The sequence below is a fragment of the Ylistrum balloti genome, unplaced genomic scaffold (genome assembly GCF_031769215.1).
Source record: "Ylistrum balloti isolate Yb309-2 unplaced genomic scaffold, AGI_CSIRO_Ybal_v1 Utg370104, whole genome shotgun sequence".
Lineage (NCBI taxonomy): Eukaryota > Metazoa > Mollusca > Bivalvia > Pectinida > Pectinidae > Ylistrum > Ylistrum balloti.
The window spans coordinates 230,353-245,743 of NW_026782129.1; the positions used below are offsets into that span (position 1 = coordinate 230,353).

The 15,391-nt window shown below is 34.3% G+C and overlaps 1 protein-coding gene across 1 annotated transcript; it reads left to right on the plus strand.

Annotated features, from left to right (window-relative positions):
* Positions 1-1,705: 1,705 nt before the first annotated feature.
* On the plus strand, positions 1,706-14,600 carry LOC132550115 (mucin-19-like). The gene is made up of 16 exons (XM_060214133.1): positions 1,706-1,721; positions 4,555-4,610; positions 4,868-4,921; positions 5,516-5,618; positions 5,980-6,041; positions 6,293-6,346; positions 6,678-6,783; positions 7,398-7,495; positions 7,989-8,045; positions 8,332-8,434; positions 8,739-8,887; positions 9,304-9,418; positions 10,433-11,080; positions 13,091-13,186; positions 14,023-14,073; positions 14,461-14,600. The coding sequence occupies exons 1-16, from the start codon at positions 1,706-1,708 to the stop codon at positions 14,598-14,600; spliced, it is 1,908 nt and encodes a 635-aa protein (XP_060070116.1).
* Positions 14,601-15,391: the final 791 nt, after the last annotated feature.

Consider the following 15,391-nt stretch of genomic DNA (forward strand, 5'->3'; position numbering starts at 1 on the left):
ATATATATATATATATAACTGACAACCTAGTGCTTAATTAAAGATACTAATATATTACATATGTTAGTAGGAGATTTCGAACTTTATCAATGTCACTGTCAGGTCATTCTACATCATGTGCTGTCAAAAGAGTACACTTAAGGTCATGGGAATGACTTGATTGAGGTTCAGTGCATATATGTTGGCGTATATCTGTGTGCTTCAGGGACCGGAAATCATGAAGTTTATTTCCATTGTTGGCGTGCAAATGCTGGATGAGTAAGGATATTTTGAAACTCCTTATCGCTGATTTGATATACATATTTTACTAATTCCGACAAGTTCTGAAGGTGTTCTTCAGCGTGTTATGTTTTTGCAACCACCTTCCTGAACAAAACATCTACTCGCATATAGAACGTTAATGCGTTAAAAATTCCATTACATTCAGTTATGATTCAGATACTAGATAAAGGAATTCAATATATATGTAGTGTATCAATCTACTGTAGTAAATACAATTATATAGACTCTTATTTAAGGATTTTAATAAACAGACTAGTTACACTCATACGTTACTTTTTTCTGTTATCATATCTACAGCTGTTTGTTGCACCACTGAACAAAATCGAACATGTTTCTGTGAACTTTGTCATCATCATTAATCTGTACACATTTAATTGTAAACGTTGTTATAAAATGGAGGTGCGTCTGGGTTTTATTATTCATTTTGAAAAATGGTTCTAAACGTACCATGCATATGGACAAACGGTTCAGCGAATGCTTTGGCTCGTACAAAACGACAACGTTTTGGTAAAGCGAGTTGGTATAGGCCACAACATGACCATCACATGCGATACGAACCAAGTCAAACAGTCACCTGGTTATATTGTGGAACATCAGATAGATAACGGTGATTGCGAGATTTGGGTCTACCAGCTCGATGATGATCTCATTCGAGGACAGATTCATTCTGTCACAAGTCTCAAACGAAGCATAATGTTTGGTTTATGTTTGACTGGAATGAATCTGATGATCCTCTGAAGGCATACTATTTTTAATGTCCTGCAGGAATGATAATCTCTGGCATGTGTGTCCACGTTGCATCAATAATATAATATTTGGGGTATTATGTACATTTAGAACATCCGAAACCAATGCAACCACACCGTAACAAACTTAAAGATTCTATTCTATAAACTAACTTGCCAGTGTCTCAATGAAAGAATCAGAAAATAAGTCCCAGAAATCTGAACTGAAAAAGTAATAAACATTTGTGAATTATTACCATTGTATGTCTGAAGTATGGCATCAATCATTATAAGCAACTATTTTGGATTATAAATTTATATCTCAAAAAATCTATGTCAGTGTCTTAACACATGTATGAAATAGTCATGCCCTTTTTTTCTGTTTCATTATGAAATTTGATGAAATTTTCAATATTTTAAGTACATATAACTGGCAAAGTATATGTAAATATTTAAGATGAATAACAACTGTAAGTTTATCAGTTTTCGAAAAAACTTTTGTGAAAAATTCGGATTTTTCCTACTTAAACTCCAATGACTTTTTTTTATATTTGTAATATTTAGCTTTATATTTGAGTTCAAAACGTGCAACATACTGCAATGAAGAGTATTTGACCCAATTTAATTATTTATTGCTACTTTTGAACAAGTTTTGGAGTAAGATGTGCACACCCAGGTTAAGGATCAACTCATAAATTATGGCAAAGGCAAGAGGTAACTTTTGGAATCATTAAACATACATTCCTAAGAGTTTACTGGGGTACTTCAAATAACACATAATGAAGATTAAACTAGGATGTGGGCAAAATTATATTGCCATGAAACAGATCCTTTAAGAACATCTAAATGTGGACAGAAATATGCATAAACCTCAAAATTTCCTCTATTTCATTTTTGGATTGACCATGATTTTAAGTTATCTCGTCCCTGCCGTGATATGTATTTTCATGCAAAAATGTTTTTTATCAAAATAATAAAAAGAATTCAAGAAGAGTTATCTGAAATGAATAGTGAGAGTAATGTAGTAAGCTACAAGCTTGTTGCCCCTTACACAAAATGATAATACCACAAGTATATATCTATCTTTAATGGAGTAGTAATCTAAAGCATAAACACTGAATGCTGTTTATCGATTTTCTCATCTTGATGTAAAGGTTCCGATAAAATCACTCAAAATGCATTAAAATTGTAGCATGTTAGCAGAAAGTGTGCCGTCTTTCTATACTGACTTTGAAAACAATAAATGAACCAACATGCTGATGTTTTCTCTTGCGTCTTTGCACTAACTGTTATAATTTCAAAGAAAAATATTACTATGAAAATACTATGAACGTTAGCCAATACGAACATATTAGAATTGCGAAGTTTGATCCTGACTTATTCCAATACCAAGTGGATGGTTTTTAAAACCATAAAACTAAATTAAGTGAAACACGCTAAACCATAATTGGTAAAAAAAAATTTAATATATTAATTGAAATATTTTAATTGACGTTATTAGGAACTTCGTAAAGTGTAAACATCGTATTTGCTTTTAAACTCATCAGCGAGATCCCTGATCTTCTTTGGGACCTATGATTCCATGACATCGACCTATTGATGGTACAAAGAATATCAAAATAATTCACGGCATATATACTGTTCTCAATTACCTTTAATATACTACTTCGTGGAAATCTATCATGGAATATGTAAAGGGATATTTTCCAGGTTGAAAAGTGCAGCTTTTCCCACACCTTGTTACTTTTGGAAGAAAGAGTATAAATAAAGATTTTCTTTCTCGAAATATTTCCCCCGAATTTGTAATTTTCAAATAAACTTGTAATTGATCTGAATTAATTAATCTAATTTTTATACAACATTCTTTTCGGTAAAGCAGATCGAATGACATCAATTTCATATTTTTAGTTTAGTAACCTATATTCAATGTCCCACGAATGCGTTACATGGCCTACTATATCCAAACGGATGTCCGATCTCACACTGAAAGTTTAACTGCGTGTCAAACAGCAAAAGGGCACAACGAGAATTAAACTGTACTTGACGTTTATCTTACAATGTTATCAAAATCCTTATCAATGAAGCTTGTATTAATAGTGTCATAGGTCAGTGTGGCCAAGGTGAAACGTTGTGGTCTTTGTCCATAGAGAAGTTGAGGGAAAGGCAAGCATGATGTTTTTATCCTTGTCTTTGTTTCTTTGCTGGACATGTAAGTGGTTCATTAGTGACATTGCTTTGATTGCTTCCCCTAAGGAGAAAAGTTATGGTATAGCAAAAGTAAACGTAGAAAGAGGACATATCATTATCAAAATAATTTCATTATCTCAACGCTAAGACTTTTCTTGTATAATACATATTGTTTTAAAACTGTCTAAAAGTTCAATTTTTTTGTTTCACAAAAAACGTAAGTAGTACTCATTTCAGATTTATATGAACATTTACCGTGTGCAAATTCGTCGCTCATTTTGTGAAAAACTGACACAAGAGTTCCATGTTTTAAACCAACATATACACTGAGCAATGTAAATAACTGAAGTAACAATGATCTTTTCTTTCAACACCAGAAAAAAAGTATATGTATTTTTTTCATATTCTTATTACGATAAATAGAGCATTCTATACACGGGTTTTTGAGTGATATATCACAGGAAGCAACTCTAGCATAAAATACTTGAAGTTAGAGCATAAAAAGTGTATTAATTTCTGCATTACCAATTAAAATTGAAAAAATAGTATAACAACATATTTCTACCGTCTATAAGTTGCAGAGTATGGTAAAAGCGAGAACTGTACTTACCCGGAAGTTCATCAGTGCCCATTAAAATTTGAAAGACAGTACGGAGTTATCCCTTTTCTTATTGTAGATCAATCTAGTATTTGAAAAAGAGTAATCCCCATTGCCATGGTTTCTTTGTTGCATTATATGTAAAATGTCTTACGATTATTTAGATATATGTTGGTATGTAAATAAATATTATCTAGAAACTATCTAGAAAATTCGATCATCCATCCTGACTCTACTGGAGTCACTTATCAACTGGCAATACTTTTTTGCGATTGGTTTAAAATTTAGATAGCATTTCTTTTCAAGAAAAATTACTTTAGAAATATATCAGATTTATTACTTCTATTTTGATTAGCATATAGGGTTTTCATTCCGTACAATAATTTTACCATAATAAATTCTACGATATTACCTAACTGTTTAACACAGCCTGAGGTAACTCTTTTTGGACAAATAACAAGTACCATTTAAATGTGGTTTCGTCTATAATCGTAGTGGCTAAAAAGTAAAGACGTATATCTTTAATTAATATAATATTTAACTCCTGTAAAGATTATGTTAAAGCACCAATAATACCTATACGTCGCGATTTTTCTTGGTATTGGTAATACCTTGAATTTCAAGCACCTTCATTTACATCCATGACTATGTACTTTATGGCCTGTATCTATGATTCTATACTTCATGCTAATCCCATTACAGAGAGATGATCTAGATACATTTGATTTTTCTTAATTCCAGTTTTCTTTTATGATGTTTAAGGTACAACAGCAGTTCATTTGGACTGCTTTGGGCATCGATGTGACGCTCATAGATCGGTAATGATTTTTCTTCGTGTTTATTTATGTTTAGAAGCTTTTAAATACGATCATCAAATTTCGTTTATATTATATTCAAATCTTTGTAAACGAATTTGTTCGTATTGTCCATTGAAATGTCCATTGATCAATCAAACTTTACGAATCTCTGAATTTCACAGGAATACCTGATATTTTTTTATCGTTTTGACATGCCAATTAAACAATACAAACTTCTGACTGCAGTTACCGAGCGTATGATATTTTACTATTTACAGACATGCCTTGTTAACACAGACCACGGGTTAACCGGTAGATGCGAGGATGAACACGTGGGTATATTGTCTACGAATAATTGTTGTATAATCATTTTAATGGAGCTATATAAGCTTGTATTATATACACATTTCCACACCAAAATTAAGTTAGCTTTCTACAGGTAATTGTGTAATAATTTTCAAACATGTTAAAAGGCTGCCAATGGCCAGTCGTAGAAAACTTGTCACTTACGAATTTGGAAATGTATATCAAAGTGTTTTTCCAAATTAATATATCATTGAATGATTTCCTAGTTTTATTCTAGTGAAATTACATGCGATATTGTTTTACATTTTGTTATATCTTTCAACGAGCAGTTTATCATATTGTATACATTAGCATGTATAACATTAAAAAAACAAAGACGATTTAATGACGAATGAAGAAAAGAATGCCGATAAAAAACATAATTTCATTTTCACTATAACTATATCGACTCTATCAATTCCTTGGATAACTCGTTCATTTTCGCATTAGATTAAGTATCATACAAGTATCTGTCGTGTTTCTTCCCCTTATCTCGTCTGATTTGCTTTTACAATTCATGTCACTCTAACGTTGTTTATGCTTTCTTACTGGGTGATGAATTTGCGTTCATTTGATTGCAGATGTGCAATGACCATTCTTCATGCACTGCTAGCACCAGTCATGAGCATGGACATCATCACGAATGTTGTTGTAAAAGCCAAATTTGCATAAACAACTTAAAACGTAGGTATTGGAGAATTACGTTTTTAATCATTACTTCAGATGAAATTAAGAATATAAACTTCTTTGTACTTAATAAATTAAACTTTTGCAAGGAACATTTAATTTGATATAGAATGTATTGCGATGTCACATTTGAGAAACAAATTAATTAGTAGTCCGGTTCATGTGAACTTGTATGATAGGAATATATGTCGTGAAAAGTCTTAATTTCGTGCAAACAAGGCGTATATACGAATACTTGGCAATGTAAAGATATACTCTGCCAGAAGAGAGAAAATGTACACTCTTTGATTTTTGATCAGATTTAATACTTTCTGTTGATACTTACATAATAATGACATCTTATCTATTTTTCTTAAAGTTGCCGTGGCTTCACGTCCACATTTGACCTGCTTTGGACATCAATGTGATTCTGACAATTCGGTATGTGTTGCCTTTCTAACGTATTCCTTGTTAAATAAGGGAAGTTATGAAAAAAATTAAATGCATCGTTTAGTATTCATTGGAACACTATTAAAATTTCAAGATATATGTATATATTCTTAAATATTCATTATCTACCGTGACTTAAACATCTTCATATTTAGATTATTTAAAGCAATTGTGTATGCTATGAACACAATATGTTAAAACGAAGATCGGAGAACAATATAATAATGTTTCTGTTTCTACAGGCATGCCTCGTCAACAGAGAGCATGAATTTACAGGTAGATGTGAAGCTACAGAGGTAAATAATCCATATAAATAATGTATGTTTAATAGAATCCATTTCAAGGAATGTACGGATGTAAATTGAGAATGGAAATTAAATTCTCATCATAAACACGTTATATATTTAATCAAGGCAACAATTCTTTAAAAATGAGATGAAGTGCTACAATATATGAGCGTAATATCACATATTCATTTTATCTTTTGATTGGTGAACTATTTGTTCTTATCATATTTAATCGGTAATACATATTGCATGTATTGAACATGGTAATGATCAGCATAACCTATTGAGACGAAATCCTGAATTACGTCAGCCATTAATAATAATGTGTACTATTTCCCAGCACTGTCAGCATCATTCAGAGTGCACTGCAAGTCTTGAACACGTACATGGGCATAACCACGAATGTTGCTGCACGGATCAGCAATGTGTCGATAATTTCAGCAAAGGTTAGTTTTAGTTAGGCGTTCTGGCCAGATAATTTCTATGCCGATAAAGTAATTGTTACTGTTTGAGGTTGATTTGTATCCTAACCAAGTAGTCAACTATTTGGACTTTGATTTTCTTCAGTCATATCCTACCATTTTAAGCCCACTCATCACTGACGAGGACTGGAATGACGGTTTAGCTGTATGATGCTGATTAATTTGCTTGGTTTCGCTGTATCTACTTTTAAATTTGTATTTACGTGGATTTTGTACATACTTTGTGGGTATCAGTTGATGTTGCTACTAGTATTAATGGCATCACTTAATATCAATGAGGTGTCATGTTAACACTAAGCATTAGGTCAACATCAGTTGTGAAAGGAAATATATCTGAGAAAATGATACATTTACAGTGTATTCAAACATATAAATACATGGCCTCGATTATTTAAGCAATATATCTGCTGTATATATAGACTATGTGGTTCAATTGTTTGAATACCTTCTAATCAGTTACCCTAGACATATTTCTGATTGTATTGGCTTCCGAAGAAGATTGCGTTTGTTGTGTACAATATTTATATATGTATCTAGAAATATTATACCAGTTAAAAGTATACCATTTACATTAATAGGAGCAATGGTCATTACCAAGAGGATGCCAGCAGAGTCACACATCAAAAACATGACAAATGTTCTTCTCTCGGTTATTTCAAAGAATGTTGCTATACCTGTAATATCAAGTTTTCTTCTGTGACAAGGAATCCTCTTACTTAGTTTAGAGGCGAAATTATTTGCTCTTTTCCAACTACACGTGAATTTATTATTTGGATTTCCTCAACAGCATTATCTGTTCAGCAGTCCACACATTTGAAGTGCCTCCATCATACCTGTGACGAGCATCGTCCGGTAATTTTAATGTTTCGCCCTTTCTATAGAAAACTATCCGCTAAGATGATATTTCAACCTTAACATGATACACTGTTCGTACGTAAAATGACTGATTTATTTGAAATAAAGAAAATTTTCGATTCAGATTTAGATATTATCTATTTTACCTAACATGTGTATTTCTTGTAAAAAGTTAATATTAAAATAGATAATATAATAATTTTTATTCATTATAAGTTTTCCTTCAAGATAGCGATGCACATTCATATATATACATATGGAAACAATGTTGTAGTTTAAAGAGTCATTTTGTTTTCTTTTCATGCCGACTCCAGTATTGTAAACTTAATCAGGAAGGTCATCATCTGGTTGGAGAATGTATTGAAGAACGGGTAAAAATTCTAATCTCGATATTAAACCTTAAAGATTCTAATCTTTAACATTCAGTCTGAAATTGCATAAATAATGCAATGTTTCATGAAAAATGTGTATTGAGTGTTATTAACCATTGAAACCATGAAAAATTTGTGATGACCTGATGATGAAATTTCAATTTTTTAAATGATTATAACAACGATGCCTTTGATCAAAATAAATCTCCATAAGAAACGATGACAGGTGTGCTTTCATCTGTAATCGTTAATTTGAGAAAGATATTTAAATATTAATATTTTATAGCAATGCCATGATCACCATCGTAAAATATGTACCAATGCACACGACATGCACGGCCATGAAGGATGCTGCTGCCAAACCGAAACTTGTATATCGACTGTAACAGGTAAGGAAACTGGAATCCTATTGTAAGTGTATGCTGCTGCTGCCTTTTTAAGTAAATTATGATTTTGTTGTTCCTTAATTGTTTTCACTGTGAAAAAACTTTACATGAAGCAGAGGGTATTATTTCATTCTGCTGGAACGTTTCAAGGTCCCATCTATTTTCACCTAAATTGTAGTCTATATTTCTTAAAATCTCCGTTGTACGGCGTTTTCCTCCATCAAGCCTATTACAAGTCAAAAGTTAGATCATCTAGGCATATGTAATATATCATTGAACAAGGTTTCTAAACAATTTTGCCTTTCAGGTGTTTCCACCACGCACAGCAATGCCACGTCTGGAAACAATGGAATATATATCAAAGATCTAGCCTGTTCCGGTGTAACGTGTGGTATCAATGAGGTGTGCAAAATAAAACAGAGCCAAGGGGGAGTAGGATCCGCATCATGTATGTCGGTAAGTAAATTAAACCCTCAAACCATAATGTAGTATAGATGATGTTTGTCTCTAAAATCATTTAATGACGTCACGCGGTATTAGTTCATCAATATCACAACAATGTGTGGAAAATTTGGAAAAAAAACAGCAATCGTTAGGAGTCTGAAAAATCCTTAAGAGACGTACTGAATATCAGATTGTATAATTGATTTAAACGTGATCGTTTAAAAACGAAACGAAAGTGACGATCATTAAAATAACGATAGGATTTTATTTTTACATAATGAAATTCTGATATGGCATTTAATACTATATAAATACAATATTTGTCAAAAAAAAACCACATGAATAAAAGTTCTACTCTCTTCTTTGATTTATCTATACCATCTAAGTGATTGTGACCATTCCAATATATACCTTTCAATTCATATTAGATTATCCAATGTGCTACCGAGAAAGTCCAAGAAGCCCAGCATCCTGATCAACCACAAAGCCTCTGCTGTGCAACTGCTGCATGCGTCTCCACCGCTCTCCAGAACATTGCAGGAGGCAAGTAGAAGTCTATATGACAAACTTAACGGCCCTTTTCCAAAGAAAAACAATTTAGTGTCGAAATATCTTCCCTTGCCATAAACATGGATTTTCCTCAGCTAATATCTCTTTGAAAATATCTTGTATGAAAATTCCTCAAGGAGTTTCAGGACATCCTAGCCGATGACTTCCTCCTGTTCCTTGAGAAAATTTTATACAAGCCGTTTTTGAGGAGATATCAGCTGAGGAAAATCTCGACTTGAGGAAATCTCAAGTTGAGATATTTTATACAAGTGAGGCCTGGACACACAAGGTGCCATTAAAGCATTTATTTTCTTGGGTCTTAAAGTATGAGGATTTTCACCAGACTACATTTTTGTAGGCACTAGGTTTCAGAGACAGATATTACCTTAGAAATCAATTAATACTAATTCTAACATTTAATTTCTTTGCAAAAATCTACATTGATAAGTATCCACGAAACCAACAGAAATACATCTTCTATGATAAGTAATATTTGAAGTCATAAGGAACGTTACCAGTATTAACAATATGATTCCTTTTTGGCTTTTTCCGTCACATAAGGCACGTTTTTGAGTTTTTATTTTCCCGTTAACTTAATAACTACCAGCGTTATTACATCTGGTCCCTCGGTAAGTTAAATAATGCATCTTATTGGGAAATGTAACGTATTTTTGTGATAATCTCCTGTCGTCATGGACAAATTTATGTTACTTTAATCGAGTCAAGAATTCCAAAAGAATCATACTATTCTAACGGCAGATCACACCGAACTGATATTCAGGAGCACACTATCATATTTTCGTTTTTTTTCTTTTTTCGATCATATTAATTTTCATGTTTCTGATTATTCTTTATGGGTGACTTACGAAATTGATTTATTTTTAAATTTATGCACCTGCTTTTGATGTGTGTGACAACAATAATATCATTGTGACACATGAATGCCAGAACTTCGATTGTACAAAAGGGGATAATGTCTTACTTCATCTTTACGTATACCTACCACAGGTGCTCCAGCAATGACGAAAACAACTGCTGGGCTGCCATCTGCGCCTGTAACAGATGCACCAGCCGTAATGAAAACAACTGTTGGGCAGACATCCGCACCTGCAACAGATGCACCAGCCGTGATGAAAACAACTGTTGGGCAGCCACCCGCACCTGTAACAGATGCACCAGCCGTGATGAAAACAACTGTTGGGCAGCCACCCGCACCTGTAACAGATGCACCAGCCGTGATGAAAACAACTGTTGGGCAGCCACCCGCACCTGCAACGGATGCACCAGCCGTGATGAAAACAACTGTTGGGCAGCCACCAGCACCTGTAACAGATGCACCAGCCGTGATGAAAACAACTGTTGGGCAGCCACCAGCACCTGCAACAGATGCACCAGCCGTGATGAAAACAACTGTTGGGCAGCCACCCGCACCTGCAACAGATGCACCAGCCATGATGAAAACAACTGTTGGGCAGCCACCAGCACCTGTAACAGATGCACCAGCCGTGATGAAAACAACTGTTGGGCAGCCACCCGCACCTGCAACAGATGCACCAGCCGTGATGAAAACAACTGTTGGGCAGCCACCAGCACCTGTAACAGATGCACCAGCCGTGATGAAAACAACTGTTGGGCAGCCACCCGCACCTGTAACAGGTAAACCGACAGCGGGAACAGTTGTGAAATCTGAAAAGTTTAGTGTAATGGAAAAGCCAGTAATTGATGAAAGAATATCCTCATTGTCATACTTTTTATTTATAGATAATACCAATCTAATGGCGCCCTGTTTTTTCATACAGAAATGTAGGTTCATGCAATGTGCTTTTCATTTTCTTTTTACTTTTCACCGGCTTAATTACTTCATTCAATTTGTGTTGACCTTTTCCCTGTTACAGATATTAACAGGGAAAAACAAATAAGCAGTAATATCAAAAGAAACAGAGGGGTATATCGCCCGTTCTGTAAAGCAACCTTAAAACGTCAGGCATGAAAATTTGAAAAAAAAAGTCATATATCACCTGTATGGGTGGTCGGATGGCCCAGTGGCAACGCGCTCGCCTTTTACCAAGACTTATGTGGTTCGATTTCCCGAACGGACATGAAAGAGTAATTGGGTCACCTGCCCGATTACGTGGGTTTTCCTGGAGTACTCAAACTTCCTCCCATATTAAGACCTTTCGTTTCAATCCAGCAGAACATACTACAAACGTGTCAATTTTCCACACAGAGGTCGATAAAAAAAAAAACTGTGCGCAAAATAAGGAGGTGTAAGCCAGACCAAAATGTCCCTCCTACGCATGATTCCATCATGTTCCTGATATGACCAACCTTTCATTTTATAGAAATTGTGCGAATGACCTTGCTTAATAATACTTACAAACAAAATCTGGTTAAAAACTCACAGGCACGAAGGTAACTTTCCTATTTAGGCTTCTGCTGCTAACGTTATCTATATTTACACAAAACAGGACCCCTCCCAGCTTCTCTCAGCATGGTTCAGAAAAATAAAAATGTGTTAAAGATAGGTGTTTGCATTTAAAAGGTAGATTTTTGCAGCAAATTATCAAATTTCTCTGCTGGTGTGTTAAAAGAAATAAAATGACGGACGATAGAAGACAGGTGACATACCATCACATAGATAGATATATTGATCATTCGAACCTAGTGAGCTAGAAATCAGAAATATCTCTGATTATATGGTGTTAACCATGTGTGTTCTCTGAAAAAGCAATAGATAGAGTACGTTTAATGACGGCGGATGTACATGTTAGTTAATATCTTAAGATGACGCTAGTTAGTTGCCATGGATCAGCATATTCCGACGTCATAAAGGGTTTGTTCTATGTAGATGTAGGTGCTTGCCTATTGTTACTTTTCAACATTAATGGTAAGGGCGCTGTTCAAAATCGATTTCCTCATAATGATATCAGACGTTATTGATCAATTTAAACAAGTTCCCTTGGTGTATTTTCTTACCGACAGCGTATTCTATTAATTTGATTTCAATTTCCCCATTGTAAACTTTCCATTTCATAGAAACAGCATATCTGTATTCCCAACTAATGATGTTAACATGTCACATCTGATTACAAGTCCGAGGCCTTTTTTCTCAACATCACGATGTCAATGCGATATCTCGACAAATGACAAACTCACAACCAGAGTTTTAAGAAAAGCAGGTTGATGAAAACGATGGTTTTGAAAATTAAGTCGTCATAAGGATCTCGTTGGGAAATATTCTTTTTCTTCATGGGACAGGAAATTCTTTAGTACACCTTTTTGTTTCATTGTTGTTTACCATGTTTCCATTTGGGAACGTAAAATTGCTTACTTGAATTGACAAATATTTACATGGTGGGTGTCGGCGTAAAAGCAGAAGGTGCTTACTTTTCCGGAAAACCGGGTCTTATTCTCCTTGTACTTTTTCCTGAATCTCCGTGTAAATCTCTCTGTTGTTCATTGTTTGCCGACGTTTCAATTAAATAAGGCTTGGATATTTTATATGAAATCCACAATGGACCATAAATATAAGGGAAATAGAATGCTGGTTGACTTGCTATGTAGACATCCGATTTAGAAATATGATAGAAAGGATATCCTTGTAAATCGTTTTGAAAATAGATGATAACTTCTCTAATTCATTCTAACACAATCATATACTTTTAGGTTGTCCTCCGTTTTCTCTTTCTTGTCCATCAAGCTGCTCCACAGTCGATGTAAACTTGTGTCCTTTTTGTGATCGGAGTTCAATTGGTTGTCGTGGTGTGTACATTTTCATAACTGGTAGACCTATTAATCATCTGTTTCTTTTAAAATCATAATAATGTGTTTCTGGCAGTACCTATCGAATGACGTGCCACCGTTCATATTTCATTCATCTCAGATATATGACCGCTTTTTCTATTGTCTTTCCGGAAGTTCTGATGTAATTAATATATTTCTGTCCAAAAGGTAAAAATCAAAAAGTAAAAACAAAATCATTTCGATTTATATCAAGATCGATATTATCTTTCATTGTCCAAAAATATCCAACAAGCAACACATCACAATAGATATGTCTACATGTATTATGTAATCAGTGGCTAGGACGGTTATGCTGAGTTTCAAAACCTGATAATTTTACTTACATTGTATTCATAAATTACCCCAACGAAGTATCAGTAAATCTGACACAATAACAATTTACTGCCATAGATGATGAACTAGCCGTCAGGTCTTTAAGATGGACATTCAATATCTATCATTCTGTTACGTAATATAAGGCTAAAAGATTAGTGGAATAATCGTAAATATTTCATTAAGCCAGTAACTAAAATTAACATCGTATTAACATTATTTCAGTAAATTTGGCCAGCAAGCAAATTAAATGGGATAGATAATGGTATTTTTGTGAATATTTTCAAGATACGTACCGCACGATTCTAATCTTATTTAATCCAAGATATAAACACAGCTTATTAATGCATGTCGTATGCATTGGAATCATTGATGCCTTTACTTATATTGAGCAAATTTTATATACGTTTGGAATTTTGTACTCTAGAAGCCCTCTTTCGCAGCTGAAACCATTTAAATAGTACATCTTTTTTTTATTTCAGACATCAAACCGTCCACAACGATAGCACCTGTAGTCACAACAACGCCGAAAGGTATTTATAATAGATATTATTACGTTCATAAATGCATGAGCTTTGGAAACTCCATTTCTGTTGGTTCCGCTCGGCATGTGAGAGGTGGATTCCATCATACATCTCGATATGTAAACATTCCACTCTTGTAGCAAGTTGTTGTAATTATCTTACATTAAATTGACTACTCTGTTTCAAACTATACTGTAGTAAATATCACAACAATCTGAATTAAAATTTAATCAATCACAATTATTGATATTACACTTGCTGAGAATCTGACTCTAGAACATTACTTATCTAAAAGGAAGTTAATGATATTATCACTAAAAGAAAACTAGTCTCTGGCTGAAATATTAAATGTTATTTAATGTTTAAACATCGAAACTTAACCTCGCTTTTTTGTAGTATGTGCCGATGCTGACCCCGACAACTGTGCACGAATGCAAGGGGCATTATGTCCAACATCAGATCCTAATCTCCATCATATGGCTGTAGTTACCTGTCCGAAAACATGTAACCTTTGTGACGAGTTCTTGTTGGTATAAAGCACAACTGTATGTTTAATAAAGATCTCAAAAGTTTCTTTGGTTTACTTTTCCTGGATAGATATTTTCATATCATAACCAGCAGGACAATGCATGTGTGCCGTATCGATGACCGCACTGTCGTCTTCATCACTTGTCTGAGGAAATATCATTTGAATCAATAGAATCGTCCTCAAGTTAGGCTGGTAGTTTAGTACGAAGGCAGCCAGTAGTCAATTTCTTAGGCTGACGCAGAAACCCCCTAAGTTACATTGGTAGGTTCCTGCGAAGGTAGCAAGTAGAATCTTCTGGGAGTTTGATAAGAAGGAAGATACTACAAAAGTCTCAGGTTACAATTGTACGTAGGTTCCTACAAAGGCAGAAGTAGAAAGTCGATGTGGTCAGTCTAGTAGGTAGTTACATAGGTAAACAGTGGCATGTCCCTGTGGTCAGTCTAGTAGGTAGTTACATAGGTAAACAGTGGCATGTCCCTGTGGTCAGTCTAATAGGTTGTTACATAGGTAAACAGTGGCATGTCCCTGTGGTCAGTCTAGTAGGTTGTTACATAGGTAAACAGTGGCATGTCCCTGAAGTCAAGTTAGCAGGTAGTTACATAGGTAAACAGTAGCATGTTCCTGAGATCAAGCTGGTAAAATAGGGAAAATAGTAGCTAGTCAAGCTAGTTGGATTTAATATAGTTAAACAAAAACATGTAACTGAGGTTAAGTTGGTAGGTTTTTACAACGCTAAACAGTAGCTTGTCTCTAAGGGCCGGCTGGTAGGGTACCATAAAGCTTAACAGTTAAATATTC

What these genes read in the sequence shown, in the direction of transcription:
- LOC132550115 (XM_060214133.1), top strand. An exon ending in TTGCATAAACAACTTAAAAC is followed by an intron (nt 5,619 to 5,979) that starts GTAGGTATTGGA and finishes TTTTTCTTAAAG; the next exon opens with TTGCCGTGGCTTCACGTCCA. An exon ending in GTAGATGTGAAGCTACAGAG is followed by an intron (nt 6,347 to 6,677) that starts GTAAATAATCCA and finishes ACTATTTCCCAG; the next exon opens with CACTGTCAGCATCATTCAGA.